This window comes from Drosophila eugracilis, unplaced genomic scaffold, assembly GCF_018153835.1.
Source record: "Drosophila eugracilis isolate 14026-0451.02 unplaced genomic scaffold, ASM1815383v1 contig_75, whole genome shotgun sequence".
Classification (NCBI taxonomy): domain Eukaryota; kingdom Metazoa; phylum Arthropoda; class Insecta; order Diptera; family Drosophilidae; genus Drosophila; species Drosophila eugracilis.
In genome coordinates, this window is record NW_024573645.1 from 3,377,181 (window position 1) to 3,404,771 (window position 27,591).

The following is a 27,591-nucleotide window of genomic DNA, read 5'->3' on the forward strand; positions in this document are numbered from 1 at the left end:
TGTAATTTGTTGTATTAACCCATACCACATGAATTATGTTTAGTTCGAATGTAATTGATTTGAATGCAATTTGAATGGCAACAACACAACCGACAACCAGCAACAACAATGGCAGCAGTACGAGTATTAAGTATTAACAATAACACAGCCACAGGAGCGTCGTCGGCAAGGCAAATTGAAAATTGCCCTCAACTCTGGCCGAGATTAAATGGAATTATGCAAAAGAGCTGCCTGCCGCCTGGGAACGGTCTGCGGCGATCCGAACACGATCTCAATGAGAACTTCATCAAGAACTGGGTGCAGCTGGGATGAAGTGGTGAGGTGTTGCCTTGGCTAACAATGTTATCGATACATTTCGGTATTAACTCAGATATCCCATCACGACCTCCTAAGAACACAAAACCAAAAATAATATCAAATTTTTTGGGGCTGTTGGTTAAGTTTGTTGTTACTAGGAATTGTTAAGAGTTCTTCTAAAACATAGCATGCCTAGAAATTAACTTTCATCGAGCTGAAAACTTTTTAGAGGAAATTTCCTATTAGCAAAAAGAGCGTCCCCCACATGAGTATCCCTATATTTTGTGTTCCAAAAAACTGTCTAGTAAAATAATCGAGAAATAAGTACCCGAGCAGCTAGTACGCGAACTCCATGGTCGCTAATCTGTGCATATTCTGTTTAGATGAGCAGAAGTTTCCACACCGGATATCCTGCGGTCATTCCTTCTGCGCGGAGTGCTTCGAGAAATTCTTGGAGTTGAGTCGGGATTCGCGATGTCCACTATGTAGACGTGACTTCCATCCTCCTCCTCCTCCGCCTGAAGATTTTGAAGAAGATCCGGAGCTTATAGTACCGCGTCGTGAACTTGAAATGGACACGCTGGCGCTGACCCTTACCGAACAGGAGTGCCGCTTCTTCGAGCAGCTCTTCCGGGAGGTCCAACTGACAAGAGGTGGGCAATAGATGGAGAAGGAAGACCCCGCCAAGGATCTGTGATTCATATTTTATTTATATTTTAAGATATATTTATGATTTGTCTACGCTAAAAATCTTTCTGATTTTTCTTGCAAAGTGTTATGGCTCAGATGACTTGAATGCCGGTGGCCACTTTTGTCTATCAGTGAAAGAGTCACGGTCAGGCGGGAAAGCCTGCCTGGAAAGCCACATGTTTAGAACTTAAAATAAAGTAAAGTTGACTACAAATTTAACTTATTTATTTTGCAATTTATAGAAAAATCTTAACAGAAAAGAACATTGAGAGAAGTGAGAAAACCCTTGAGGAACACCAAAGCTATTCCAAAGCTAAAATTCAGACAAGTATCCCAGGCAGATCGATGGGTAAGTCAAGTGCTTAACCAGGCCAAAAGCATTGCCATGTTCTTGGCTATCGCCCATCTGTGCACCACCGTCGACTGCTCATCCATCTGCGAGTGCTAAAGCCGCTCCATCGATCAGCATTTGTATCTGCTCGTGCAGGCGCAACTTAATTAGACGCTTAGACTGGCTAATTGCCGTTGAGTTGGGGCTGATAAATTGATAAGCCGGGCCGCAGATGACCAGCTAACGATGGCCATTAGCCGAAGTGACAGCGGCAGTCGAAGCAGCAGCCAAACGGGCGGCTGAAAAATGGTGCAAAAATGTTTATTAAATGTCCATGCCTGACCGTCGGTCAGTGGAGCAGCAGCAGCCGCAGCAGCAGCAGCAGCAGCAGGCCTAGCCCACCACCAACTTCCCAACTTGCCAACTTCTCCAACTTTTTCAGCATTTGCAACATTTGTTGCATTTGTTTGTTTGCCGTTGTCTTTTTTGGCGCTTTATCGCACGAATCATTTCTGGCTGGCCATTTTGACAGCGTTTTGAGTCAACAACATGGCGCATGCAGCAGATACAAATCTAAGCGGCACATTATGCAACGGCCGGGCGATCGTGCAAATGCTAAGAGCCAAAAACTATCTCATGGATTTGCGCAATTTGTCATCCTGGAATCGGAATCTGAATTTCGTATCATGGTCAGAAGTGGGGAGGTGGTGGCAGAGTAGATTGCGATTTTTTCTGGGAGTGCGTGTGTGCGGGCGTGGCAGCACAGTTTTATTGATAAGACTTGCCAGGCAGCTTCGATATATATTGCATTTAGTTGGCCAATTATTAATGCCCCTTGTCGCCGGGCTGCGTGTAATTTGTGGCAGTGGTTGCCGAGCTGCTGAACTGCAGTCACTGAAATGCGATACACACCGCCGATTGCTCATTTATGAATGTCCAACGATGGCCGCGATGTGCGATCGTCAATCTTCGAACTTAGCCACGCTTACATGTGATTTAACAAGCTAACAAGCTGTGGCTTTATCGCCGATTAGCTGCTCTCGATAGTATGGCCAGGCGTAGCAATGGTAGCTTTGGTAGCCAGATATGGGTTTCGGATATGGTTAGTAACTCTCCTAGGCCAGGGTTTATTGAACTTCTATCGGCTTTCAACAGATCAACAGAGCCGCTTGCAGCAGCAGCAGCAGGCAACGTGCCACATTTTTAGCATTTTTATTATCGCAAGTCATTTGTCAAATTGCTAAACTGACATTAAAGCCGCCTTTCCTGTGGGCTGATAAACCAATTTGACATTTTAGCCAGTTGCGATGATCGATGGCTCGCCGAGATTCCCCTCGATCCACCCAAAATCAACTGGGAGTGCAGCCGAAGGCAGGCTGGTGACATTTTTGCGCCAATTTCGGTCGCTGGGCCATCAGTTAAGAGCTCAGCCATCAGCCATCAGACCTCAGACCCTCAATTCGCATTTTTCGCTTTCAGTTTTGCAGCTTTTCGCCTCGTTTTTTTCGGGGGAAGTCTTTGTTTTGTTTGGAGTTTGCCGTTTGCATGCGTGGGAGTTGCACGAATTGTGTCGTTAAATAATGCTCCATGTTTGTCCTGCACGAGACCCGCGAAACACACAAAACGAAACGAAACCAAACCAAGTCAAACAAAACGGTGTGCACTGAGGGAAAATGGGCAAGATCAAACAATGAGGAAATCAAGTTCCGGGTTAAAACACTCTATAAACTTCAGAAGCTATATAATATTCCATTCCACAAGGCAGTAAACTTACATATTCCTGTAAAAAAGTAAAGACTTCGTGAATCGCCCAATAAAACACCAAACTATTACAAACTCATAAAAATAATCATTAAATAATAATAAAAGATTAAAGAATGTAAAGTATCTTCTTTAATTAAAAACCGCTCATAACTTTTTGTGGCACCTGTTTCTTAATTTCTTTGAAATCAATTTCGGAATAATAACCAATTTATGTTAACCAGCCATAAAAACAGTTGTTTAGCATTCATTTTTGCAGTGCCGACAAACAAACTGAAACGAAACTGGTTGGCCGAGAGCGCGGAAGCGCTGCTCAAATGGCAACTGGAGCAGCGTTTTGGGTGGCCGGACGGATCGGGTCCAAGACTGTGGTCTTTTTGGCCTGTGTCCCTCATCCCCCCCAGTCACCAGTTCCCATTCGCCCAGTCTGGGAGTCCTACTCAACATAGTACCTGGCAGCCGTGCCGGCCTTGCATTTGATGTCGATGCTGCTGCTGCCGCGCCGCTTTGTTTAATTGATAGACGACGATGACTGCGACGACCCACGCGGCGGCGACGGCTGCGGCGGATCTCTGCTGTTGGTGTCTTGGCTTCCAGGCCAGGAGGAGCGAAACCGGCGGCACGCGATGTCTTGAATACCTTGGCTCTTTGGCGGCCGACCGCCAGTGGCTGGCAACCCATCGAACTCAAACTGTGCGCATGAGCATGCAACAGAATGCGACGTCGCATTCGCGGCGTTGACAGATTGATGCCCCCTAACTCAGTTAAGGCCCCCGCTTCATTATTCAAATTACTTGTGTGTTTGTGCGGAATTTATCAAAGTCCTCCCGCAGCCAAAGATGTTGGCAAGGAAAACTTACACAAAAAAAAAAAAAAAAAAAAAAAAAAAACTAGGGAAAAAAGAAGGTTAGGGTTAGCATGTGGGCCAGTTTATTTTGTGTTCGCGTGGGCGTCAAATGCTGTTTTCCTCTGCTCGAAATAAAACTATTTGCAGGTCAGTTAAGATAAGTTCCATCGTGTGTTCCTGGTCAAACTTTCCTTTTGGCTAAGGGCAGCTCTCAAACAAAAGTGGAACGCCAAATGTATTTGTAACTGCAAACTCTGACTGTGACTCTGACTATGACTCTGACTGAAACTGGGTGCGGCATAAATTCTCATAAATCTATGGACCAAAAATCAGCCATATGTACATATGTAGATAGCTATATATACATATGATGGCTGGAGTAATTAAAGCAGTTTAACATGTCTGTGAGTTTGGCCAGTTTTTGGAGCTGTCACAACATCAACAAGCCTTCATTCATGCTCTGCGACAGCCACAAGCCAGCCAGTTAGCAGAGGTCCGTCATTCAGTCAGTATGGCAGTCTGTCAGTCAGTCAGTCAGGCAGTCATTCAGGCGACCAGTCATTCAGTCAGCCAAAAAGCCAAAAAACTTGCCATAAATCAACTCATTTGAAATGCATCAAAGGCAGCAATCAGAAACAGAAACAGTAACAGTTACAGACACAGAAACTGCCCAAAAGAAAAACGCAGTCAGTTGCACAAATATTTTTACACGTACCAACGATTTCCAATTGAAATCGAACATTCAACGGAAAGTGACAATGCGCGGGCGGGGCAACAACAACACTGTCCAATATAAAATTAAACCCAAAAAAAAAAACCCCCGTTCAACTGTCGTTGCCCATTCGTGTTGCACAATGTGTGAAAACAGGATCATAGTCCTGCCTAAACATTTGTCAACCCAGCGGCGCTTATATAATCAACAATGCAGATTTCAGATTCAGATTTCTATTTTTCAACTCTTTTACCAATTAAACAGTTTGTCTGGTAGCTGGCAACAAGCATCAATCAAATGGTTTTTGGTTTTTGGTTAGACTTCGACGACGACGACTACTGTTCGCCCTCGGAATGCAGATTGTCCGTTTGGCTTATGACAGGCTTCTGGTTTTGGGGCGTGGCCATTATTAGCATCGCCGGTCAGTGCTTAATTGATTCGGTTGTTGGCCATGTTAATTGACAGCACGCACGGATGTAACATTGCGATAGTCGTTGGCACAGGCCTGACACAGGCCCAGTTTGTTTTGGCCAGTCAGTCAGTCAGTCGACTTCAGTCAGTTGTCAGTCAGCTGGCTAGGCAGTGGCTTATAAGACTTGGTCCATACAATGTCTCACTGTTGAGCAAAATTTCACTTATCAAGAGCGAAACAATTAACGGCGGCTGCACGAGTCTTATATAAATATATTTAATGTCAGGATGTCTGGAGCCCTGGGATTCGTGAGCGCCCTGACCCACATGCAATTGGCAACTGCCAGCAATTTGCCACCTAAACGAGAATTATGATCGCCAGCATTTTCCGGGCCAGATAAGGCGGCACACAACTTATGCTCAAATGTGCCTGTCACTGTATCTGAGTCCCAGTTCGAATCCAAATCCAAATCCAAACTTCCCACCAGGCGGGAATCTCAATGGAAAAGTCAACAACAGCCAGCAGAGCGGTTTCGTTATAATTTCTATTATTTTCCCTTTTGGCATAATTGCAGACAATTTACTTAACGATCAATAGCGTCAAACGGCAGGCTGGCTGCCTGGATGGCTGCCTGGCTGGCTGGCAGGCAGTGAGCCGACAACAGACATCGGGAAATTTATTAGCTCCCGCAGCTTCAGCTTTAGCTATAGCCATAGCTTTGGATCTTGGCCATGTGTTGGCCTTTTGGCAACACAAACACACACACACACAGATAACTAAATATATACCCACTCTAAACTATATCCGCGTGAGAGCCGATCTTCGTGCCCGGTTTTCTATCCTTGAGCCTCGGCTAATGCGACTGGCATTTTTCTTGGCTAACTGTGTGTCAGTGTATGTGTGTTGGTGTGTGTGTGTTACCATAAAACATTTATTTAAAATGGAGCAGAGCAGCAGCTTTTCTCCACCGCCAGGTTTGTTTGCCATGTTTGGGCCAACAGATGATCGGTGTTCATATTTTAATTACGCGGCTTTATCACGTCATTGCAGGGTGGCTTGCTCCCATTTTCAGCAGAACATTTTGAAGGCCCAGCGGATGAGAAGCGATAAATCTTCAATTTATGGCCAATCATGCGGAAGTCAACTTGTGGGGTATTCAAATTTTTTCTAGACCAAATTCTCCACCCCGTTTCTATATTCATAATAGTTTCATCAAGTCTGCAAATTATGCGCATATTAAAGAGCATTTTATGGCTCTCTAATTGGCTAATGAAATAAAAACTGTTATGGCACTTGACCCATAAAGTTTTATTTTTTTTTTGTATTTTTAGCCAAAAATAAATTCGATTTATTCGATGCAAAAAGATTTTCATTATTGATCGGTGATTTGGGGTAATTAACATACGACCCCGTCTATTTTTGGCTGCAATCAGCTAAGAAAAAAACGTTAAGGTGGAAACCCCCTGTTAACCCTATGTTCGAGACCCAGTAATTCGGCTTAATCTTGCCCGGAGAGATAGCCATACCCATAGCTATACCTATACCCATACCCATAACCACCCGTTGATTGACGATAATGTTGTCTAAATGCACATTTAACAAAGAGAGAAAAAGTGTGGCTAGTTATAACTATTTACCTGTCAATGGCCCAAAGTGTGAGAACAGAGTTGGCTTTCCATGATGGCCATAATGCCATAACGCACATTTTGGGTCTCGTAACGAATGAGCAATAAATTTCTAAATTTTCGCCAATAAACAAACGTAATGATCATGTTGAAGATGCTGATCGGTTCGGTTCGGTATGAGACGGCTCTCTGTTGGACACCCACTGCCCCGTCTGATTATGTTCGTCTGGCCGATGTCTGTATAGGATGATAGTTTGGATATTTATATATATATATATATATAGATAGATAGGAATGGGTAAGGGGTTTTTGGAAGGAAATCGCCGACGATCTTCGGCGATCGGTGGTCGGCGAAATGTTGTTTATGTGCTGCTGATTATGAGCGGGCGTCGCTGATGGTCGCCGGAATCTTTGTTTCTGTGTTTTTGATGTTTCAACAACGTCGAACTCCGGGGTCAGCGCGGCAACGACGCATCGTAAATCATTCATAGAGGGAGCAGTTGGTTGGTTATCCCGAGTTTGGTGGCTATGGTGGTCACCCCTCCGTGAAATTTGTTGCTGTGCCTGCTCACAACAAATTGATTTTAGTCACGATACTGTCAATTAGCTGGCCATGGGTCAGCCAGCTAGGTGTTGAAGTCTCCTGACCCCCGCTCTCGGCCAGCTGTGGTCATCTTCAGCAGAGGGAGACCACAAAAAGGAGATCCTCCTTCGTCGTTTAGGCGCGATTAAGGCCCACAAAGTTATTGTTATTGTTGGCCGCCAGGGTTGCCAGCTACTTTATTAAATCAAACTCTGCACATGATTATTATCGCGTGAGTCGGTACTTGGTTTATGGCCACAATTTGGCGGCCTTTCGCCCGGTCGCGATCTAATTGAGTGATTTCTGGAATGCCAAATGGGCAACGAAAAAAAAAGTCAGAAAAAATAAGGAAAGCCTAATTAACTTTTTACCCTATGCTATGTTTATTTGCTTAGTGCTGAGGCTCTCCACGCTGGGGGCAAATCGCTGGCATAGCTGGGCGATAATTAAAGACTCCATGGTGCAGTTGCAGTTGCAGTCGTAAGTTGCAAGTTGCAAGTTCCAACTTCCAAGTCCAAATCCGATCTCCTTTTCGGGGCAGGCGTACCTGTTAGGAGATACTTTGAACCTGTTGTACAGTTAGAGTTACAATTTGCAACGGCCCAAGCGAGACCGAGTCGCTGTGTATCGATGGCGATGCACTTGAAAATCGTGATTTCACCTTTTGTACCGAAACTACCTAAAGAGCCAACCAGCAAGCTGGCTAGCCAGCCAGCCAGCAGCAAAAGCAAAAGCAACAATTGTAGCCACACAAAGGCTTCTAAATGGCAAAGTAAACTGATTTACAATCAAAGGCAACGAAGCGCGCAAAGAGCTGCAATGAAGTTTCGGTTTGAGCCAGGCTTTAGTTCAGTTCCGTTCGATTTGCTGGCCGAGAGTCCTAAAGAGTCCAAGTCGCAGTACCGTTGCCATCAGCAGTGCAGAATCAATTGAAGTAATTACGAAATGAAGGCACGAACTAATAAACTTGGTCGTCCCCGGTCGGCAGCCTTAACAAGCTCAAATGCTGGGCCTAATCCTCTGGTAAAATCCCCTTTCTCCTCCTTCTCATCACCCCTCGCCCTAACTGAAAACCACCTTCTGGAATCAAAGGAGCCCAACTTTTTGTTTTTTTTGTTTTTTGCAGACGACGCCACCGCGCCCAAAAACTCGCAGTCAAACTCTCAATTTACAGTTAGTTTAAATTAATTAAACGAAATGCACTTAATTAGAAGACAATTCCGATTCCGATTCCGGGCTATTGGCAATGGCAACTGGCTCTCATCGACCACTGGCAAGCTGCGGCAAGTGCATGACTTCGGCGGCTGCTGCGACTGCTGCTCCTGCTGCCTAACCCCGAAAATCGAAATATCGAAATCAGGCCAAAAAACCTTAAAGAAATCTTGGCAACGGAGTCTCTCGAGAGACAGCTACAAATTTGCGAGGGCTCCGCTTTTGGACAGGCGCAATCGATCGCACGTCAGAAACTGGGGCCAGGCATCTGCAGAAATATGGCTTTTCATTTAAGCCGGGTCAAGACGCCCCAAACGCTGACCTCTCTTCCCAAATGAAAACGAAAACTGAATCAAAAGTAACCCAAAAAACAAAAGAAAAAATAATAATCAAAAAATTTCATGTGAGACAGGCGCGGCACAGCGAAGTTTGTTTTACCCTTTAAGTTGTTATATTGCAGCTATTATTTTGGCCATTTTATAATAGGCCATTTTATACTAGGCCATTATTTAAATGGCTTTATTTAGATCGGTGATTGAAGTGATTTTTAGGCTATTTTTTAAATTACTTTTAACTGGAAACAACGCTTTGATTTTGTATTATGTAAAAAAGGATTTATTAAACCAATTTAAACGTTAACATTTCAGTTTTGCGGAGTTTTTGGGTTAAAAGTTAAATCAAAAAGACAGCTAAACATACGGGTAATAAAAACTTAATTTGTATTTAAGAAAATATATTTAATTGACGGAAAAATCACTTCTTTATACCAATTTATGATCTATGAAAATCCGTTTTTACTATTTATACACAAACCAAAACATACTTTTCCTGAAAACTAAAGAACTTTATTAAGAGAGCATATAATAGATTGGAAGGGCATCTATTGGGAGGGCATCGGGCATTGGGCACTGGGTTGGACAGAGGTCCAGATTTGGTGGCGGGGCTCTGGCATCAGTCAATTTGTTTGCCCGATTTCTGTTTCTATTATTACCCTTTGTGGCCGCCGTTGTCTGTTGTTGTTCAGCTTGGCGATGAGTCGCCCTAATCGTGGCGCGGAGATCAAAAACGAAAAGAAAACGTGGCCGGAGATGCGCCACACCCGCATCCCAGGCAGAAACTGCGGATCGGACAAATGGAAATTAAATCTATTGTCTATGCATTGGGTCAAGTGCTGGCTGCGAAGCCGACCGAGATGCCGGCGTTTATGGACGGGGCGCGTGCTTCAAATTTAGGCGATTTCACACCGATTTTTATGGGGGGTCTGCTGCTCGTAAAAGAGTTTGCCAAAAACGGAATATTAAGAAATGGAATCCTATCATAAAATTATAATCATCGCAGAACGGGTTTCATTTCCTTGATAGATTAAGTTCTGTTTAAGCTGATCATCACCAATCTGACGATTTGGTCGATATTGGCTATTGTCAAACACTTTTGCCCCAGCCTTGCCCTTAATTTAATCAGTAATTGAGCCGAACTCAACCCCAAAATATGATTATAATTTGGCCCATCTAATGCTGGATCGAGTTGGTCATCAAGTCGGAAAGCCACAGTAAAATCCCCCAGCGAAATGAGACTCTTGCCCTTGCCAACGCCCACCGAAATGGGTGAAAGCCACTCGAAAACGTGCACCGATTTTGACACTGGGTAATGGGTAATAGTGGACCCTCGGAATTGGACTCGGACTTGGTTTAGGATTTGGATTTGGCTGCAGTCAGTCGTAGTCGTCGTCAGTCAGTCAGTCAGTTTCTGGGTGCTCTCTGCACTCTCGGTGCTCTCGAAACGGCGCCCCGAAAATCGTTTTCAATTAAAGCCGCAACCGAATGGACCGAAACGTGCTGGCGATCAAATTAAATGCGCCAAAAATTTTTTGATTATTTGTACAGTTGTTGTTGAGTTAGAAGGAAAGTCGCGAGTCGCGCGGAGTAATCAACCCCATCATCACCTTTTGTGGCTTTTCTTAGTCGATGTGCGCCAAGCGCGGTAAGTAGGTTGAGTTGACCGGTGGCCACAGTGAATCCAGCTCCTTTATAGCCAACGGTCAATCTGACCCAAAGAGTGCCTGGCCTGGCATATCCAGTCCCCCAAGTGTTGACTGCATTTGGCCAGGGGCTCTCGGAGACTCCGAGACTTGCATGCCACACGAGATGAAAGCCAGCCGAGCGAGTGCCAAAGTAATTAGTCTGATGGCGAATAATTTGGGCAGGCTTGCGGTTCCGCATTGGCCACTTATTAGGCCTATGATACATACAAGTATAGAGCCCCCATAGACCCCCGAAACATTCAGCTATTCAAGTAGAAAAAAATGCCAAACGAAACGATTCGAAAATGCACTTCAAAATGCCCCATCATGCTGATGGCGCGCCATCAAAGCAAAGGCAACTATCTGTCTAGGTACGCGTAATAATAAATAAGCCGAAAATAAATCTAACAAAATGCGATGCTATGTCGACGCCATCAATCAGTTGGCAAGGCCAAAGGCGTTTTACAGTTTCACCAAATGAAATCGGCTATAAATAGGCGAAGAGTCAAGTGAATGAGCCACAAAATGAGCGCCCAAGAGAATCAAGATGAACTTGGTAACTCTATCCTCGAATACTGGTTACCCTTCATTATACATCTTACAGGCTAATAAACTTCGTGGTTAGGTTAAACACGTTTAAGCTTATATACCCAGAAGTATAGGTATTCTGGGACCCCCGTGGTAGAGTGTTTTCTTCGCTGTCTGTAGTTGTCGGAATTGTTATTTACAATTAAATTTTTCGTCGGCATTTCAGCCTGGGCCGAACCTTGATTGCCACACCAGGCCCAAGATGGATGGACGTCGCTGCACCAGCCAGCATTCGATCTGATCCCATCCCAGACTATATACCATTCCCAAGTTGATGTTAAACTTGAAGTTGAAGTAATTAAAAGCAAAGCACAGAGGAAGCACGAGCCGGAGACTGCAAAACTTTAATTGAACACCTCAAAATGATGCGCACGTAACGCAGCTTAACGACTCCAATGAGGCCGTAAAAAACAATGCCAATACCCCATGTCCTCGCCAGCGATGTTGGCCAAATGAGGGCGCAGATGCTGGCCAAAGAAGAGAGGACGATGCCCAAGAGTTGCTCCAGCCGCATGCAATGCCACCTTAACACGCCCCACATCAAGTGGCCCGAAGTTTGCACAAGAAATTAAACGGGGAGTGGGGCCCCCAAAATCAAGTCTCTCCCATGTCCGAGTATCAGTTGTGCATCTACTTGCCCTTAAGTAAAGTAAAGTATCTTGTTGCAACTTCATTTCGTTGCATGGCCCCCAAATATTTTCGCTTCGTTTTCGCCTTGTTTCTTCTTTTTTGGTTTTTGGAATACTCTGGCTAAGGGAATGAATGGATTTTTAGGTTAAATTAATAAATATAAAATGAAAACTTATTTAAATTATTAAGGATAAAGTTCATGGGTTGTATTCCTATTTTGACAGTTTTTAGAAAGTCACCAATTCGAAAAAAAATCTTGAATTAATTATTAAAGTTATATACTTAATCACAAGGATATACAGAGATCGATGTGCCAAAATCTTGGATGCATTTTTCTCCCCTTTGGTTTTGCATTGGCCACAAGAGCAGCCGCAGCAACATGCATGTTGCATATTTTGGTCTGGCCTTGTTGTTGCTGCTGCTGTTGCAGTTGTTAATGCCAGGGATGGGGATACCGATCCCGATTCCGATCCTGCCCCGCCCTGCACTCCTTCACCATGTGGGATCGATGCTCGACTGAAATTATTTTCTCTCCCTCGTGCATGTTTCGTTTTTGGGTTTGTTTTGTTTTCGAGCTTTCGGGTTTTTGGTTTTGGGTGTTTTTATGTTCTTATAATGCGACTTATCAGATTTTTGCGAAGCTGACAATGGCCGAAAAGTGGCCAGAGTTGGCCAGGTCCCGATCCCCATCCCCATCCCCATCTCCATCTCCACTTCCAGCCGATGGCAATGGCCGTGAAGGTGAGTGACAGGGGGAGGCTTTTGCGGTTTTAATGCGTGTGCTGCTGCCGCTGCTTGTTGTATTAAATTTTCTTTTCGTTTTTTTAAGGGCCCCTCTCTGGCCACGCGACTGGATATTTAATACGGTTTTCATTTCTTTCGTTTTTTTTTCAGCCTCTCCGCTTGATTTTGTTTCGCGATGATTTTCAATAAAATTAAATTGAAAATAAAAATAAAATAAAGTTTTATGTTATTATTATTTTGACGCTGCCTCTGCGAAATCGAGGGCCTCGAAGGGAGATCGTTGTGCCTCGATAAGCGGACAAAAATGCATTCAACGTTGGGATTTCGATCTTAATGGCCCACGTGGTGGAACATGCGCACTCGGATGGGAATTTATTTTATGTCTTTATTGGCATTAGCATATGATATTTTATTTCATTGTCTCTTGGATATATTTTATTGCTTTGGTCTTGGTTTTGGTTTTTGGAAGTTTTCTCATTCTTCCCTAATTGTTATCTCTTTTTAGATTAACGAAGTATTACAGATTTTCTAACATTAAAAACCTTTCCTATGAACTTTTCAGTATAAACCATTTTCAATATAAGAACCTATTTCCACAAAATCCCATTTTCCCACCAATAACTCCGAGTTGCGCCCCCTTTTTTATAACCGATCACCAGATCTTCCGCAAACCCGTTGGCTTCTTTTCGTTGTTTTTGGTGTTTTGCGCTTGTCAAATATTTGCAAATCGCTTTGACATCTGGTTCGACAACTTGTTATCGTCTGCGGACTTTTCGACTCGACTTGGCCCCGACTTAGCCCGGCTCACACATATTTCGTTTTTAATAAATTGTACCACAATTTGATATGGCCACGCCCCGCCCCCACAGCTCCCCCCTCATCAAACCGACGGTGGAGGCAGCGGTGGCCACCCATTTCCGAGTCCAGATTCGTTGGGTCCCCAGTCTTGTGGCCACTGCAGCTGTCAGGCAGAAAATGGCATAAAGTCTTTGATTAGGCGTGGAAAAATATTGTCCGAAAGCATTTTAATCGTTTTGATTAAAAGCCACCACGCCTAATTAGTTGGAAACTGTCCGCCGAGATTTTTACAATGTGTGTGTGTGTTTGATAGAAACCGGTCCTCTGGTCGTCCGTGCAGATGGAAAACCTTTTCGTCAATTGTTGGCCAGCCAATTTAGCAAATAATTCATAGGAACACAAATCGCGATAGGCCCTGCCATTGTGGCTGCGATTGCGGCTGCAATTGTGACTTGCGGACTGCCACAAATTGTTGGCCAATTGTTGTCTTGGCCGAAAACAAATACGAGCTGTAAATGTTATTTTTTTTTTTCATTATTTTCATTTTTTTGCTTCAATGCGACACGCCCATTGTTTGTAAATAACTTTTCGTTGTGCATTTTGTTCTAATTAATTTTTTTCTTCATCTGTTCGGCTTGGTTTTTGGCTTTGTTATGGTTTTTCTTTATGCCAGTGCCAGTGCACAGTCAACACATTTGCCGATAAGCATCGATCGGCCAAATGGCTGAGTTTAGCCAACGAACGACATTGGCAAATATGGACGATTAGCAACAGGGTTGAGAGCCGATCGTGGAGCTGGCCGGAACACGTGCTCCATCTCCATGGGAAACGGAGGTGGGTGGGTTGAGAGAGGGATCGGTTCAATCACGAGGGGCCCCTGTTCATCAACTTGTGTGGCGACCCTCGCACCTGGTCTATAGCATAATGTGCACAAAAACGTGCCACTACACCCATGACTTGCTATGCAGCAACAGCAGCGGCAGCGGCAGTGGCAGTGGCAGCTACAACAACAAATGCATTTTAATTGAAAATGTTGATTGAACTCAAGTTCGTTGCCTAAGTCTTTCGTTTGGGCCGACTCCCCGCCTCCCCGACTCCCCGCCCACCTGTTGTTTTACAGCGTGACACCCGACTGTTGTAGTAATTAATAACGGCGGACAACAACAACAAATTATGTTTTTAATAACTGTAAATTTGTAGTTGTAAAAATTTACGATTTAATTGCCGAACGTTTTTGAATTTATTACGAGTGCTAAGTTGTTTAGTTAGACTGCGCTAACATTTCACGCGTTAAACATGTGTGTGTGTGTATGGTCCAGATTGTGATTGGCAATTTAACCTTTAACCTTTAGCCAAAGCCGTGGAATTACTACGACTAGCTTGAACTAGACCTTGTCATCGCTGTTGTCCAAGAATGGCTAACTCGCCGACTTTGACATTGACGTTTTTCGCCAATGCCCAAGCAATTGAGCCAAGCCATGATCATCGATGCTGCTGCTGCCGGCTAACTGCACTTGGCCAATGCCAAAAAAAAAACGAGAAAGAAACAAACTGCCATGCCGCTTAGCATTTAACCGATCGTGGTCTTCATCGCTGCTGCTTTTTGTTTAGCTACAATTACTTATTTAATCATAATTTCGTTCGCGTTTCAACAATCATCAATCATCAAAGCCGGCAGAGGTCTGTGCGACTGGGCCAACTGTCAGCCTGACAGATTGCCAGCCAGTTTGGCCCACAGATCCCGGGCTCGGTCTCTAGCTGAGTATCTGGAATGCAGCTATGCGGTCTGCCTCAGCTGTTTAGTGCAAAAAGTGGCATCAGCCGCAGAACGCCACAATTATCTAGTCAGCAGTCAGTCAGTCAGTCAGTCATTCAGTCAATCGGGCTCGTTGAACTTGCCGTTTGCCATGGCTGCTCTACCAGCGATCGCGCAAATCAATCGATCACGTTTTGAGACCAGCACTTGCTGCAATCAACTAGCTGTTACCCTGTAAGCTAAGCATCCAAGATGCCATGATGCCATGGATACCCTCAGTCCCAAAGACAACAAACCAAGGCAGGAAAAATTGAAGCGCAACTGAATGAACTTTCCAAACGGGCAGCAGCGCAACTCGCGCGATTCGCTGAAGTCGAAGAGCTAAAGTTGCAGCGACTGCGGCAGATGGATTGATTGATTGCCTGAAACAGTTAGCAGACATTGTCTGGCTGGCTTATTGCTATTTATGATCTTGATCTATGGATCGAGGGCAAAAGCACATGCGGCGCTGTCGAGCAGCCAGTGCACATGTTGATAATCAGCACAGCGGCTGATAATGATGCTGTGGCTCAAGACTCAGACTGTAAACTCCAAACTCTAGCTGGGAGCTGGCCTTGATTGTTAGTGGCTTCTTGCAAAGGCAATCGAACACCCCGCTTTCCCTGCGGCATTTACCGCCTCGTTTCTGATTGAAAACATTTTCCCCAAATTGTTGCACAAAAAAGCAAAAAAGAAACACCTTTAAGGGTATAGCTAGCTTGTTGCGGGTTAAAGAGCTGTTGGTGTTAAGTGCACGATAATCGATTCGATTCGATTCGTTGCGAGCTCGGCCCGATGATGTTGGCGTTAAACGGTCAGAGCCCGAAATTGCCTATTTATGGCCGTTTCGGCTTCGGCAGGAAATCATACATTTGCATGTGCCGAATGGAAAGTATCTATTAGACTGCACTAAAAAATCTAGATATATGGATATATAAAACTTCGCGGAGACATTAAAAGCCATTGCATCACCAATGGGACTGGGACCAAAAAAAAAAACCAAAAACAGATAAAAATTTGTGAATTGTAACGCAAGGCAAGGGAGCCTAAACTCAGCCTAAACTGGTTAACACATTTTGCCAGTTTTTACAGCGTTTTAATTACGCTCAACGCCCAAAAACAGACGGCAAACTCAAAAAGAATTCTGTCTTAAGCTCTTTGTGAGTGTTCGTATAGCGGCAATCAATGAAAACTCAATAAAAAGTAGCCTGACAAACGCACACGAGCCAAAAGGTAGTTATCATTACAGCCAAGACTTACATTTCGGCCAGAAAAGCAACGTGTTTTTTTTAACGATATCGTTTGAGATGAGGTTGCACCCAGTTTTCGGCTTGCTGCATACTAATTAGCCGCATGTGATCAGGTGGTAATTGCAATTTGCACCTCGCCTAGCTAAAAGAAGATCAAATCTGGTATTGAATTTCCACTTTATAGCCTGCATTCACTTCCCCTTTCTAGACCGCAGTTCCTGGATCCATTTAATGGCCAATGCTTGGCCAATACTTGCTGGCCATAATCCTCATTGCACTTCATGGCCCGAAACAATGCGCTAATGATTTATTTAAAGCACATTAACATCGGTATCGGTATCGGAATTCGGCATTCAGCAACTCGGCAACCGAAAAGCAGCGGAAAGCTGTTCAAGATTGCCCACTGGGCTGGCTGGGTGGGCGTCATCGCTGGGATTTGCTTTTTTTTGGAGGCCGCACCCCTTTTTCATCTTCATCTTCAGCACTGGCATTGGCAATGACCCAGCACTGCACCACCGGGAACCACTACCACTGCGTACTTTCCGTATCACAAGCTGCGTATCTGCGCCGCGGGTGCAAAACGAAATCGACATTTAATGCGCTACCACACAATTTCTAGCGGTAGAGGTGGGTGGATGGGAGGTGGTCTGTAGTTGGATGGAAGGTAGGGAAGTGGATTGAAGTGGGAGGGAGCGGCCGTTTCCGTTTGAGTTGCGGTTACCATGATATCGCATATTTCAATCAATTTGCTTATTATTGTCGTTGCTCTCGGGGCATTCCCGTTAGTATAATAGACCATAAAGGTGCGCTTGAGATCGACACACAAAACACAAGACGGTAAAAATAAAGAAACTGAGGAAACAGCAACAACAATTTCACCACAATATACTCGTATATATATAAGACAAGTCGGATCTTAGCTTTCGATTTATACCCTTGAAGAAGGTATGTGAAAATCGTAAAATTTTAACATCACTAAAGCTCTGTACCATTTGAAGTTTCAAGTTAATTTCCTGTTTTTTCACTTTTGGAAAGGTAATTTTTGGTTTAAATTATTGCTCATAGACCACATCCTTTTCTTTGTGATATTAAGCCAATACTTTGCTAGCTATTATGGACTTAAGTTTAAGTGCAATATTCCAAAGGCTTGCAGATTCTTTCAGAAAATGTTGCGCAACATCAAAACATCTCTATTCAGACTTTAGAAATATGGAAATGCAAAGCCATAAAAGGCTCAAGGACCCCTAGAAGGGTACTTTATATGTCGTTGGCTTAAAAATCACACCCGAATTTCTGTTTTTTTTTTTTTGGTATTTTTCTTGGGCTGTGTCTAAAGCGTGAGATGCGACCACATGCAAATTTGGCCGGCACGATGTCCCTGACAGACACTTGTCAACGAATTTCTTTTTGTTCGGATCCAGCCATTTTGTTCTCGACAAAACTATGCAAATATATGTCAGGGAGATGGAAATGGAGTTGACGATGGAGATGGAGATGACGATGCCATGCCAAAGGCGATGTCAACTGAGCGACAACAACGAATGAAGATCAGCTCGCGGGCTTATTTATTTTATTTTTATGTACACTTACGAATATATGTTACATCGTTGTGTTCTCCTCTAAGTTCCTGTGCACCAATGTATGTGCCCGCCCCCTTGCAAGTGCAACTGCAACTGCAATTGCAGCGGCATTAGGCATTCAGCCAAGCACTCTTGGCCCGAATGGCAAGCACTTGGCCAGGGAAGAAACTGCAAACTCTAACTCCAACTTGGCTGCTTTTCTTGGCTTTGGCAAACACATTTTTCGCGCCCCAAAAGTGTTGGAGGCGTTTTGTTGTCCACTTAGAGACATGGGGCCGTCCGTCTGCCTCTGTATGGTTGCAGTTGCAAGAGAAATATAAGAAGAAGAAGAAGAAAAGAGGCACAAAGTTGCAGCAGCCACTAAGCGTCTTGGGCACACGTCAGTCTGTCGCTTCCGTCGGCCTCTCTCTCTCTCTTCTCCTGCCTTTTATTGCCTTTTGTTGCCTTTTGGCGCCTTGCGGTTGGTCGTTGTTGATTGTGGCATTTTGATTGATTTCTTTTGACTTTTGGCAGCCGCAAATATTTGGTAATCCTGCCAGCGAACAAGCCGCTTCATCAGCAATTTTAATGCATATTTTAGCACCTCGATGTATCGGCATTTTCTCGGCATTTTAATGTCAAAGCTACTTTCTAAGCGGACAAAACAGAATTTGATGACATCCATCTGACTCTGTGCAGTTGGCTTCTATATACATATATATATATATTTTATTTTCTGTCTCCCATTGACCATAAACTTGATTTCTGTGCACATTCGGAGACAATTTGTCAGAAATTCTGGCACTTTTTCAATCCGTTTTCAGCAGCCCGAGTATTAAGGTCAACGTCAGTGCTTAATTGAACACCTGGACAGTCGAAACCACCGTGGCGGCGATGGTGGGTCAGCAGGTCTGCCAAGTGACTCATAAGACGGTCCCAAGGTAAAGGCAGAATGATATTCACTTCAAATGAATCGAGTCAGCACGAAAATCAAAGGCTTAAATGAAGGAAAACTAAGTCAATTTCCCTGGACCTACATACAGAAAGAGGTTCTTTATTATATTACCATGAGATATATTTATAAGTTCATAATTTAATAACCATTAGCAGAGAGGGCTTCTTTGAATGAGACCAACTTGAGGCTGTTTGTCAGACATGTTAGCATAATCACAAGCTACTCCAATGCTCTTAATTTCTACTCCAAAAAACTTTTGAAGCGTTTATTCAAACGCTAGTAAACCTCATTTGTAATTGAGATGTGCAATATTGCAACACATTATTGACAACAGCAGAAACGAACCGAAAATGCATCTTCAGCTGTCAAAAATTACCGAAAAGCTGCATATTGTTGCCAATGTTGCAGGTGTTGGTTGTTTGCTTGGCTGGCTTCTTTTGGGTAAATAGTGCAAAATCGTGAAATCAAATTTGTTCACGTTGTTGGCAGTCGATGTCTATTATTCGCTTTATGTTAATCAAAACGGGCCAGCGACTCAGACTTAGCCAGATTTTGCGTTGTGTTCCTACCAAAATGAACGAAAAAAATCAGACATCTAGCACCCGCTCTCCCTGATACACTGAAAGAAAATGTTCTACAGTTAGCGTTGCCCAAAAAAATGGGTAAGGAATAACGTTTTTATTTTATTTTAATATCAAGTTTCAGCAATTAAATACTTTTAAACTCAATTGATAACTGTCTATTTTGGATTAAAAACATGAATAAAATGTAAAATCGAAATGTTTATATTTTCCACAGTGCACACCCCCTCTCTGTCAGTAGGCCACAAATTGTTGGTTTTAGACTGCTTCTTTGGTGTCGGGGCTTTACATAATTTGGTGGATCTGTTGTGGTTGGCTTGTTTCTCGTTTCGCACTCGGAGTCTTATTTCGTGGCTCCGGTCGTGTCTCTGCGGTGTCTTCCTGGTGAGCAATTTGCATTTATTTTATTTGCAGGGGAAAATGACAGAGCCAAAGGCAAACTACAGGCTATTGAGAAATACGTTGGTGTAGAACAGAAGCAATTCGATGGTAAAGACGACGGATGAAGTCCCCAGACCAGCTGCGAAGATAGTCCAGCATATTCGCAGGTCCTTTGTCCTCAACGCCCTCATCACTGTTGTACCGCTGTAGTCCTTGATGGTCATTCTTCCAGCTCTAACCATATCATAGAAACTCTGAGTCATCCAGAGGTTAATCAATCCAGCCTCATCTGCCCGCAGGGTGAAATGATGAAGAGATTCCCGGTAGATAGACTCTGGGGCTATGAGTAATGCACAGGGTGAGGACCAATTAAAGCACAAGTCCTCGGAAAATCGGAAAACTGGATGGGCAAAATGTCTCTGTTGAGCTTCGATCACTCGCCACTTCACCGATGTAATGGTATAGGCCCAACTGGTGTTAAAGTAGTTCCTATTGTCATATAATGCATTGGGATTATCTGTGAGGTAAAAAGCTGAAGCATACTTGGCCCGAAAGCTGCCATCCAGAAAATAGAACTCGTTCCGCATTCCAAAGATTTTCAAGCCCGACAACAAAAGATCATCAAAACTTTTGATCCTTGAATGGACAGGTGGAAAAATCAGTAGGGAAAGGAGTTGGGCAGAGCTAGCACTTAGCATCACCAAACTAAAAATCCTTAAAGCCAAACGAATTAGTTTTCCACGAAATCTTATGTGTAATAACTTAATCAGTTGTGGGACTACCAGGAAACACAGGATTGCAATTAAATGGAGTAGAACTACTGTTCCGGATGTGAGTACATGACCAAATAAGGTGTGGACACTCAAGGGCTTCTCCAAGGGCAACATGGTGCACCAACTGGAGTAGAACATTGGATAGCTATAGTCTTGATATCTCTCCTCGGGCTTAAATATTATCATGTTGGTGGTCAAACCAAAATCCGAGCTTCCATTCCTAGTAAACTCCAGCATATATTCCGAAGATGACACCTGGGCTTTTCGCCATGTTGGATATAGAATCTGAATGCCAGCTCCCAAAGTTTCAGAGAAGTTCTCTATAATTTTCCACATAAACCCGCCTATTCGGGTTTCACCGTGTTTATCTCGATAGGAAAATGAATTGGGAGGCGATAAATCCGGTTGAACTCTCAGTTGATAACCGCGGAGATCAGCTAGTTGGTTGGTAAAAACCCTCGGTGGGGATGCTCCTGATAAACGCTGTTTTGCAAGATTAAAATATGGAAAAGCCGTGTAAGTGTAGATATTAAGATGCCGAGTCCAACGTTGGAAGTACATCACCACATTCAGCATACTATAGTGCTGGCAAAGCGAAAGGACTTGAGAGGCCAAGAAGTAGCTCTCCTTATCCTGAATCTCGATGAGTATCCTTACAAACCGAAATCTTGTCAAACTTTTAGCTAAAAGCCGTATTTGCCATTCATATAACCTTTCAGATAGACAAACCATTGCAAAGATTTGACTACTATGTCGGTTGTACAATCCTGGATACATTTCCTCTCTAAGCCAGACAATCTGAGGCTGTTGGGTTAAATTGGTCCTTTGAAGTATTTCCCAACTGCAATTGCTTTTTGTCGGGTTAAAGTAAAACAATGTCGTCTCCGCGGGTACCAAAAACTGCAGGACCAAGCCATATAGATCGACCAACTCGGGAGCAGGACTAAAACTAATGTTGGACAACATGGCTAACACCGAAACCGGAAAAGACTGAAGGACAAACACACCGGACTGGAACTGGAAGTTGTCCATAAGCCAATGTTTGCTTTGGAAATCAAATGCTTATCGCACGTAATTATCCGGGGACAATTGAAATACGGAAATTAAAAGTTTGCCCAGCGAGATAATCAATGTGACTTCGCTATGGAACAACGGTAAGAGTTCAAGGCGAACTCCCAGTTTGTTAAAGTTACGATTACTCGTATCTGGAAATGTCTCTGCAGCCATGTAAAATCCATAAATTCCTGACCTTTCAACTTTGTGGGCAAGGCAACCGCAAACGCAACGCAAAAACAAAACAAAATGCAACGAAATAAAAAACAAAAAACGAAAAACCAGAGAGAAAATACGACAGGCCGAGCCCAGAGGGCCAGCTGCAGCTGTAGAATTTTTAAGCTGAAATATTTTTTTGGCTTCACATGGCTACCCTAACAAAGGGCACTTGGAACTTATTAAAAGGTAAACCTCTTTTAGAAAGTAATGTTCATTAATGGGAAAGACTTGAAATGATAATAGCATTTAAGAAAAAACAAACTAAATATATTTATTTCCATTTCTTGGAATTTTTTTATTGATTTCTGAATATTAAAAGTTTCCTGGAAAGGGTCTCAAAATTTCGGTGCTGGCCATTCCAGCTCCCGACTTGTTTTTTGGCTGCCATTCAAAGTTCAGGCGGCGTCTTTTTGGCCGGCCAAGAGGTTTTTATGGTCGGGGCTGTGACTTAAGCCTGATCCTTCTTGGCAGCTGACAACACCCTCGCATCCGTCTTGCGGAGAAAGTTTTCTGCGGTCTTTTGCAAATTTCTGGATGGGCATGCGTGTTTTCTACATCGCTGACCTTCGGTGGGACAGATCGTTTAATAATTTGCAGCAAATCTTGAATCGCGATTGGATTGTTGGCCACGACTGTTTGGAAATTGTCTCACATGTCGTGAGGGTCTTGGCCCGCTCGATCAGCGGTTTGTGGCTTGATTTTCCCGCCGATCACGGCCACATAATTCATTTCCCAGGCATCGTGTTCTTTGGGGAAATTTGTCAACCAAATCGTGGTGCTTCTTGTGTGTCATAAATTGCTTTTGGCGTGCCAATTGTCTTAGCCCAAAAACCGAGAATCTAGACATCGATTCTCCCTCCTTTGGAGTCATGAAAATTCTAAAAGTAAACAAGCCGAAAAACTGGGCCAATTCATATACAACAAAAGAGTCGGTTCATTTGCCTAACTAGACATCATTTGAAATTGAGATATGCATGTTGCAACACATCATTGACAGCCGTGGAAACGAACTGAAAATGCATCTTCAGCTGTCAAAAATTACCAAAAAAAAAAAAGAGCCGCTTGTATCTGCCAATGTTGCCTATGTTGCAGGTGTTGGTTGTTTGGTTGGCTGGCTTCTTTTGGCTAAATAGTGCAAAATCGTGAAATCAAATTTGTACACGTTGCTGCCAGTCGATGTCTATTATTCGCTTTATGTTAATCAAAACGGGCCAACAAAGACTGAAACTCTCTTGCGTTGTCCTACCAAAAATGCTAGAAACAGACAACTCCGACACTAGGCCACAATTTGCTAGTGTTTGCTGCCAAGGTTTTTACATAATTTGGTGGTGGATCTGCTGCGGTTGTCTGATGGCTCGATGGCCCGCTCAGTGGTTCGTTCGGTGGTTTAGTGGTTCATATCTCCCCCTCGATTGGGGTCTCATTTCGTGGTGCCCGTCGTGTCGCTGCGGTGACTTCGTAGGAGGCAATTTACATTTATTTCATTTGCCCTCGCAGCTCGCAGCTCTCAGCTCGCAGCTCGCAGCTTGAAGGTGTAAGACGGTAGGAAACCATTCAACAGCATTGTTAACTACTGTCTCCTTGCCAGCGTTTCGGGCACTCCAGGAACCCTTGTCACCGTCACGAAGTAAAACACAAAGTTTCTATTTAGTTTTTTTTGTCCTGGCTTGTCTCTATTATTTACTAAGTGGTAAGTTGGTGGTAGGGTGGTTAACCGGAACTGCGTGGTTTTATCGGAAGCCATCGCCGTAATTGCCGCGTGAACAATTAAAAGCCCAGCCAATAGTTTACCCAACTGACAAAAAGTTCGCTGGTAAATAGAACTAAACTAATTAACACGCCACAACCATAGAGAACGATGACATGTCTGAGATCCGTAGTGTTAAGGGTCTCCGCCTGATAACGCTTTCCAAAGTCCGTAAAGTTGATCTTACCGGCTTTCACCATATAGGAGAAACCCCTGGCCACCCACAAATCATGAAGACCAGACTGTGAGAGTAACAGGGTGAAGTTATGCAAGGGAGCTCTATGTGGGGAGTTCTCGGGAATAACCAGGCCGAAAGGTATCATCTCGAAGAAACAAAGATCCTTGGAATATCGAAAGAGAGGCCTTGAACTTCGCTTCTGCTGCTCCTCATAAATTTTCCACTTTTCACTAGTAACAGTATAACCATAAGAAGTGTTTAGGGAATTCCGTAACCTGATCAGCTCTGTACTCTTCAAAGTAAGCCGAAAGGCAGCTGAGTACTTAGTGCGCTGTGTAAACTCAATCGAAGAGTACTCCGATCTTATAGAGATAATCCTTACTGGAGATTCTATCAAGGCAGCCAGGCTATCGATTGGTGGTAAAGATGGGGGATCCGTGAAAAGAGGTAACAGTCTGCCCAGATAATTAGAGCTCAGCAATGTGGCCAACACCAGCCAGCCAATCCTTTGAAGCCTCTGATGCCTCCGCCATCGTCTATGCGTCATCTCATGCAAAATCCAGAGAAAAATCAGAAAACCAAAAGTTGGATACGGCAGCACTCTAGAAAGCGATTCGGATATATCAAGCTGCCTCTCCACCGGCAACATGGTGCACCAACTGGCTTGATTCACTGTATAGGACAGCTCATGCACCCGATCTAGGCTACCCATTGACATGGGCTGAATGCTGGCACCTACATCTATAGTTCCACTTTGAGCCACATCCAGGATTTCGATATAGTTTAGAGGCCTTTCATCCGGGTACTTATTGACCACCTCCAACTGGGCGTTGTGTTTCCGAGCATATGTCTCCATGATGTCCCACAAATATCCCAGGATCTTCTTTTTACCCTGTTTGTCTCGGTAGAGTATGGTATTTGGCTCGGAGTAGTCAGGCATTGTACGGAGTCTACCACCTCGGAGGTTTAACATCTTATTTGGGTACAAATCAGTTACTGGTGTGTCCTCTGTAAAAGTTAGATTCACCATCTCAAAGGACGGATAGGCCTCAAAGCTGCTTACTATCAGAGTCTCCCCGAAATCATTGAAGATGGCATTGACATTAATCATATCCCGACTTAGACAGAACTCCAGAACCTGATCGACTAAATATTCATCTCTGTCCTCCATAAACTCAATGAGTATTCTGGCCTGTCTAAGGTATTTTAAGCTCCTTGTCAAACTGCCCATAAAAGCTCTCCAATGGAAGTCTGGAAGACAGGCCAGTACCAAGAGTCCCTCGCCGATAAATCCATTTAGAATCACAGTCCTGTCCGAACGCCATATTACCAAAGGTAATCCCCAAGTTGATGTGGCAAGAGTATCCTCCAAGTGGCAACTTCCTATTGCTGGAGCATAGAAAAATATGCTGGTAAACTCTTGACCACGACTTATCAGCGACACGAGCTTGTGATGAATACTACTAACGGTCGCAGACATCTCAGGGAACTGACTTCGATCCAGGGATGGTTCTATCTAATATTAGGAATTTTATTTGCTCAATCGGTGGGAAAGTAACGCACGGAAGGTTATTTATAAAGTTGATATGAAGTTGTGGTAAAAATAACAAAGTATAGTCGATATACTTTTGAGATACCCATTATAGTTTCTCTGCAAACCTTTCGAACTTTTATCCTTTAGAAAGTCTTTCAATTATTTCGCTTTTAATTTGGAAACCAAAACATAACACAAGTATCACAATTCTCATAAAGCGAATACACTTTCTTTTTCGCTATTATAGGTAATCCTTTTTATTTACTTCTTCGACTTCTTAACTCAACCTACAAGTTGTCTAAGCAAACATTTACGCAGTGAATTGTGAGCTCGATGACAAACACAACCACCGAAAATAGAAGTCCAACCCCATACGTTGCCGCCATATACTGCCATTCCGACCAAGGAATCGCTTGCACATGGTGGTGCGTGTTGATGTCCCGAAGATGGAAACGTCCTGCCTCAACCATGACATAATAGGATCGACGATACCACAATCGTAGTAGTCCAGCTTCATGTAGTCTTATGATAAACTCCTTCATCTGGTAGCGATATATGCAATTGTTTTCCAGGATCAGTGAGAAAAGTGATAGCTTCTGGACGCAAATGTCAGTTGAGTAGCGAAACAAAGGTCTTCGAAGACGCAGCTGGGCCTCCTTGTACAGTTCCCACTTAATAGAGGTCACTGTATAACCATAGGATGTATTGAAATTATTTCGATATTTTGCCAAATCAAAGAAAACGTCATGCAGCAAAAATGATGAGGCATATCTACTCTTTATGTCGATGGGATACTCCATGAACTCCGATCGCATTCCTCGGATTTTTAGACCAGCTTCCTGTACCTGCTGCATGCTGCTTATATGATTAACCTCCTGAGGTCCTATGAAATAGGCCGAAAGTTGAGCTTGCAGGAAACAGAGAAGCGCCAGGAAAGTTAGAGGTTTCACTAGATGAACTAATGGACTGTTGAGCCGTATTCTGTAGATCAAAAACTTATGCAGCATGTAGAGCAGTACTAAAAAGAGCCAGGTCCAAGGTGACTTCATCAATCTGAGCAATGCCTCATGGCTTGTTATAGCCCTTTCTACTGGTAACATTGTACACCAATTACCAACCATCATCGGATACCCAAAGATGTGGGCTTTACTTCGCTGGACATGAACAAAAGGCCTCAAACTGGCTGCTATCTCTACGGTTTTGTTTCTCACTAAGTCTACGACCTGAGCATAGTTTACGGTTCTTTCAGTAACTGGATTTCCGGGTAGATACAAACTTCCATTAATATGTTTTGCAAATTCAATCATAAACCGCCAAACGGGTCCATATATCACATAAGAACCATTCAAAGATCTTTGCACGATGGTATGTGGCTCTGAATTATCTGGTAAAGTGCGAATCGGATGTCCTTGAAGATTTCCCAGCTTGTAGGGAAACAGAGTGAGGTATGTTTCATAAACTTTTCTTATAACTTTAAACTTTGGAAACATTTCATAAGCGTAGAATGTTCTGGTGCTAAAAAAGTTCCATGAAAGCAGCAACACATTAGGCATCTTCAGCTCCCAACACAAGTAGAATATTATTCCAGCTGAATCCTGCTCCTTAATCGGATCTTCCTCTCCACAAAACTGAAGCACTAAGGGTATACTACGAATTTGATCCAGTATTATGCTTAGTGCATTCAGAACTTCCTTATATTGAGAAAAACTCAAGCAAACCACTGCCAAGATGTCCATATCCTGTCGAAAGCCAAGATAATGTGGGTAGGTCTTGTCGTTCCACAGCAAAGTCGTTGAATTATCAGTTCCCAAAAACCCTTCGAACCAGCAATCACAGGAACTCAATCGATAGTAGAGTAAGGTCCTGAATTTTATCTCCACCCTTAAATGTGTCCAGAAGTGTTCGAGAACCTCAGCTCGTAGCCAATTTGGTGTCTCCACCAACTGCACTTGTTGCCACATGCTTGACTTTTGGACTAGTGGCCCATTCAAGGATTGGTTAGAGCTTTTTAAGGCCCTGCTACTATTGTTCTCTATCCGAATTCGAAGGTGTCAGCATTTTTAAGGGCTGACTTGCAGAACCCTTTCTGCCACTCATTTCGAATGCCAAATGCAGGAGAGTTTCGAATACAATGCAGCAGAGTGAATGCAAAGGAGCTCGCGCCAACGCTCGAAAGCAAAAGTTGCGACGCACAAAATTGTGGCTTTTCTGACCTGTCGCCGTAGTGACCCAAATAAGCCAAGGAGAATGCTGCAGGATGGAGTGTTCGAATGGGAGATACCCTAGGCTAAGAACTACTTTAAGTTTAGATAGTAT

At 43.6% G+C, this 27,591-nt stretch overlaps 4 protein-coding genes across 4 annotated transcripts; 1 reads left to right on the top strand and 3 right to left on the bottom strand.

The window, feature by feature from the left end:
* Window positions 1–545: 545 nt before the first annotated feature.
* On the top strand, window positions 546–1,114 carry LOC108116578 (RING-H2 finger protein ATL29). Its single transcript, XM_017228520.2, has one exon. The coding sequence runs from the start codon at window positions 650–652 to the stop codon at window positions 959–961; it is 312 nt and encodes a 103-aa protein (XP_017084009.1). The 5' UTR covers window positions 546–649; the 3' UTR covers window positions 962–1,114.
* An 18,716-nt stretch (window positions 1,115–19,830) lies between these two features.
* LOC108108830 lies at window positions 19,831–21,510 on the bottom strand. The gene has a single exon (XM_017217027.2). The coding sequence runs from the start codon at window positions 21,508–21,510 to the stop codon at window positions 19,831–19,833; it is 1,680 nt and encodes a 559-aa protein (XP_017072516.1).
* A 2,044-nt stretch (window positions 21,511–23,554) lies between these two features.
* On the bottom strand, window positions 23,555–25,329 carry LOC108108829. The gene has a single exon (XM_017217026.2). It carries the CDS (start codon window positions 25,219–25,221, stop codon window positions 23,584–23,586), a length of 1,638 nt encoding a protein of 545 aa, XP_017072515.1. The 5' UTR covers window positions 25,222–25,329; the 3' UTR covers window positions 23,555–23,583.
* Window positions 25,330–25,562: 233 nt separating this feature from the next.
* On the bottom strand, window positions 25,563–27,236 carry LOC108108827. The gene has a single exon (XM_017217023.2). It carries the CDS (start codon window positions 27,234–27,236, stop codon window positions 25,563–25,565), a length of 1,674 nt encoding a protein of 557 aa, XP_017072512.2.
* Between the last annotated feature and the right edge of the window lie 355 nt (window positions 27,237–27,591).

Bases quoted from the DNA above. Each gene is read 5' to 3' on its own strand.
- LOC108116578 (XM_017228520.2), top strand. From the start codon at position 650: ATGGTCGCTAATCTGTGCATATTCTGTTTAGATGAGCAGAAGTTTCCA.
- LOC108108827 (XM_017217023.2), bottom strand. From the start codon at position 27,236: ATGTGGCAACAAGTGCAGTTGGTGGAGACACCAAATTGGCTACGAGCT.
- LOC108108830 (XM_017217027.2), bottom strand. From the start codon at position 21,510: ATGTTGTCCAACATTAGTTTTAGTCCTGCTCCCGAGTTGGTCGATCTA.
- LOC108108829 (XM_017217026.2), bottom strand. From the start codon at position 25,221: ATGTCTGCGACCGTTAGTAGTATTCATCACAAGCTCGTGTCGCTGATA.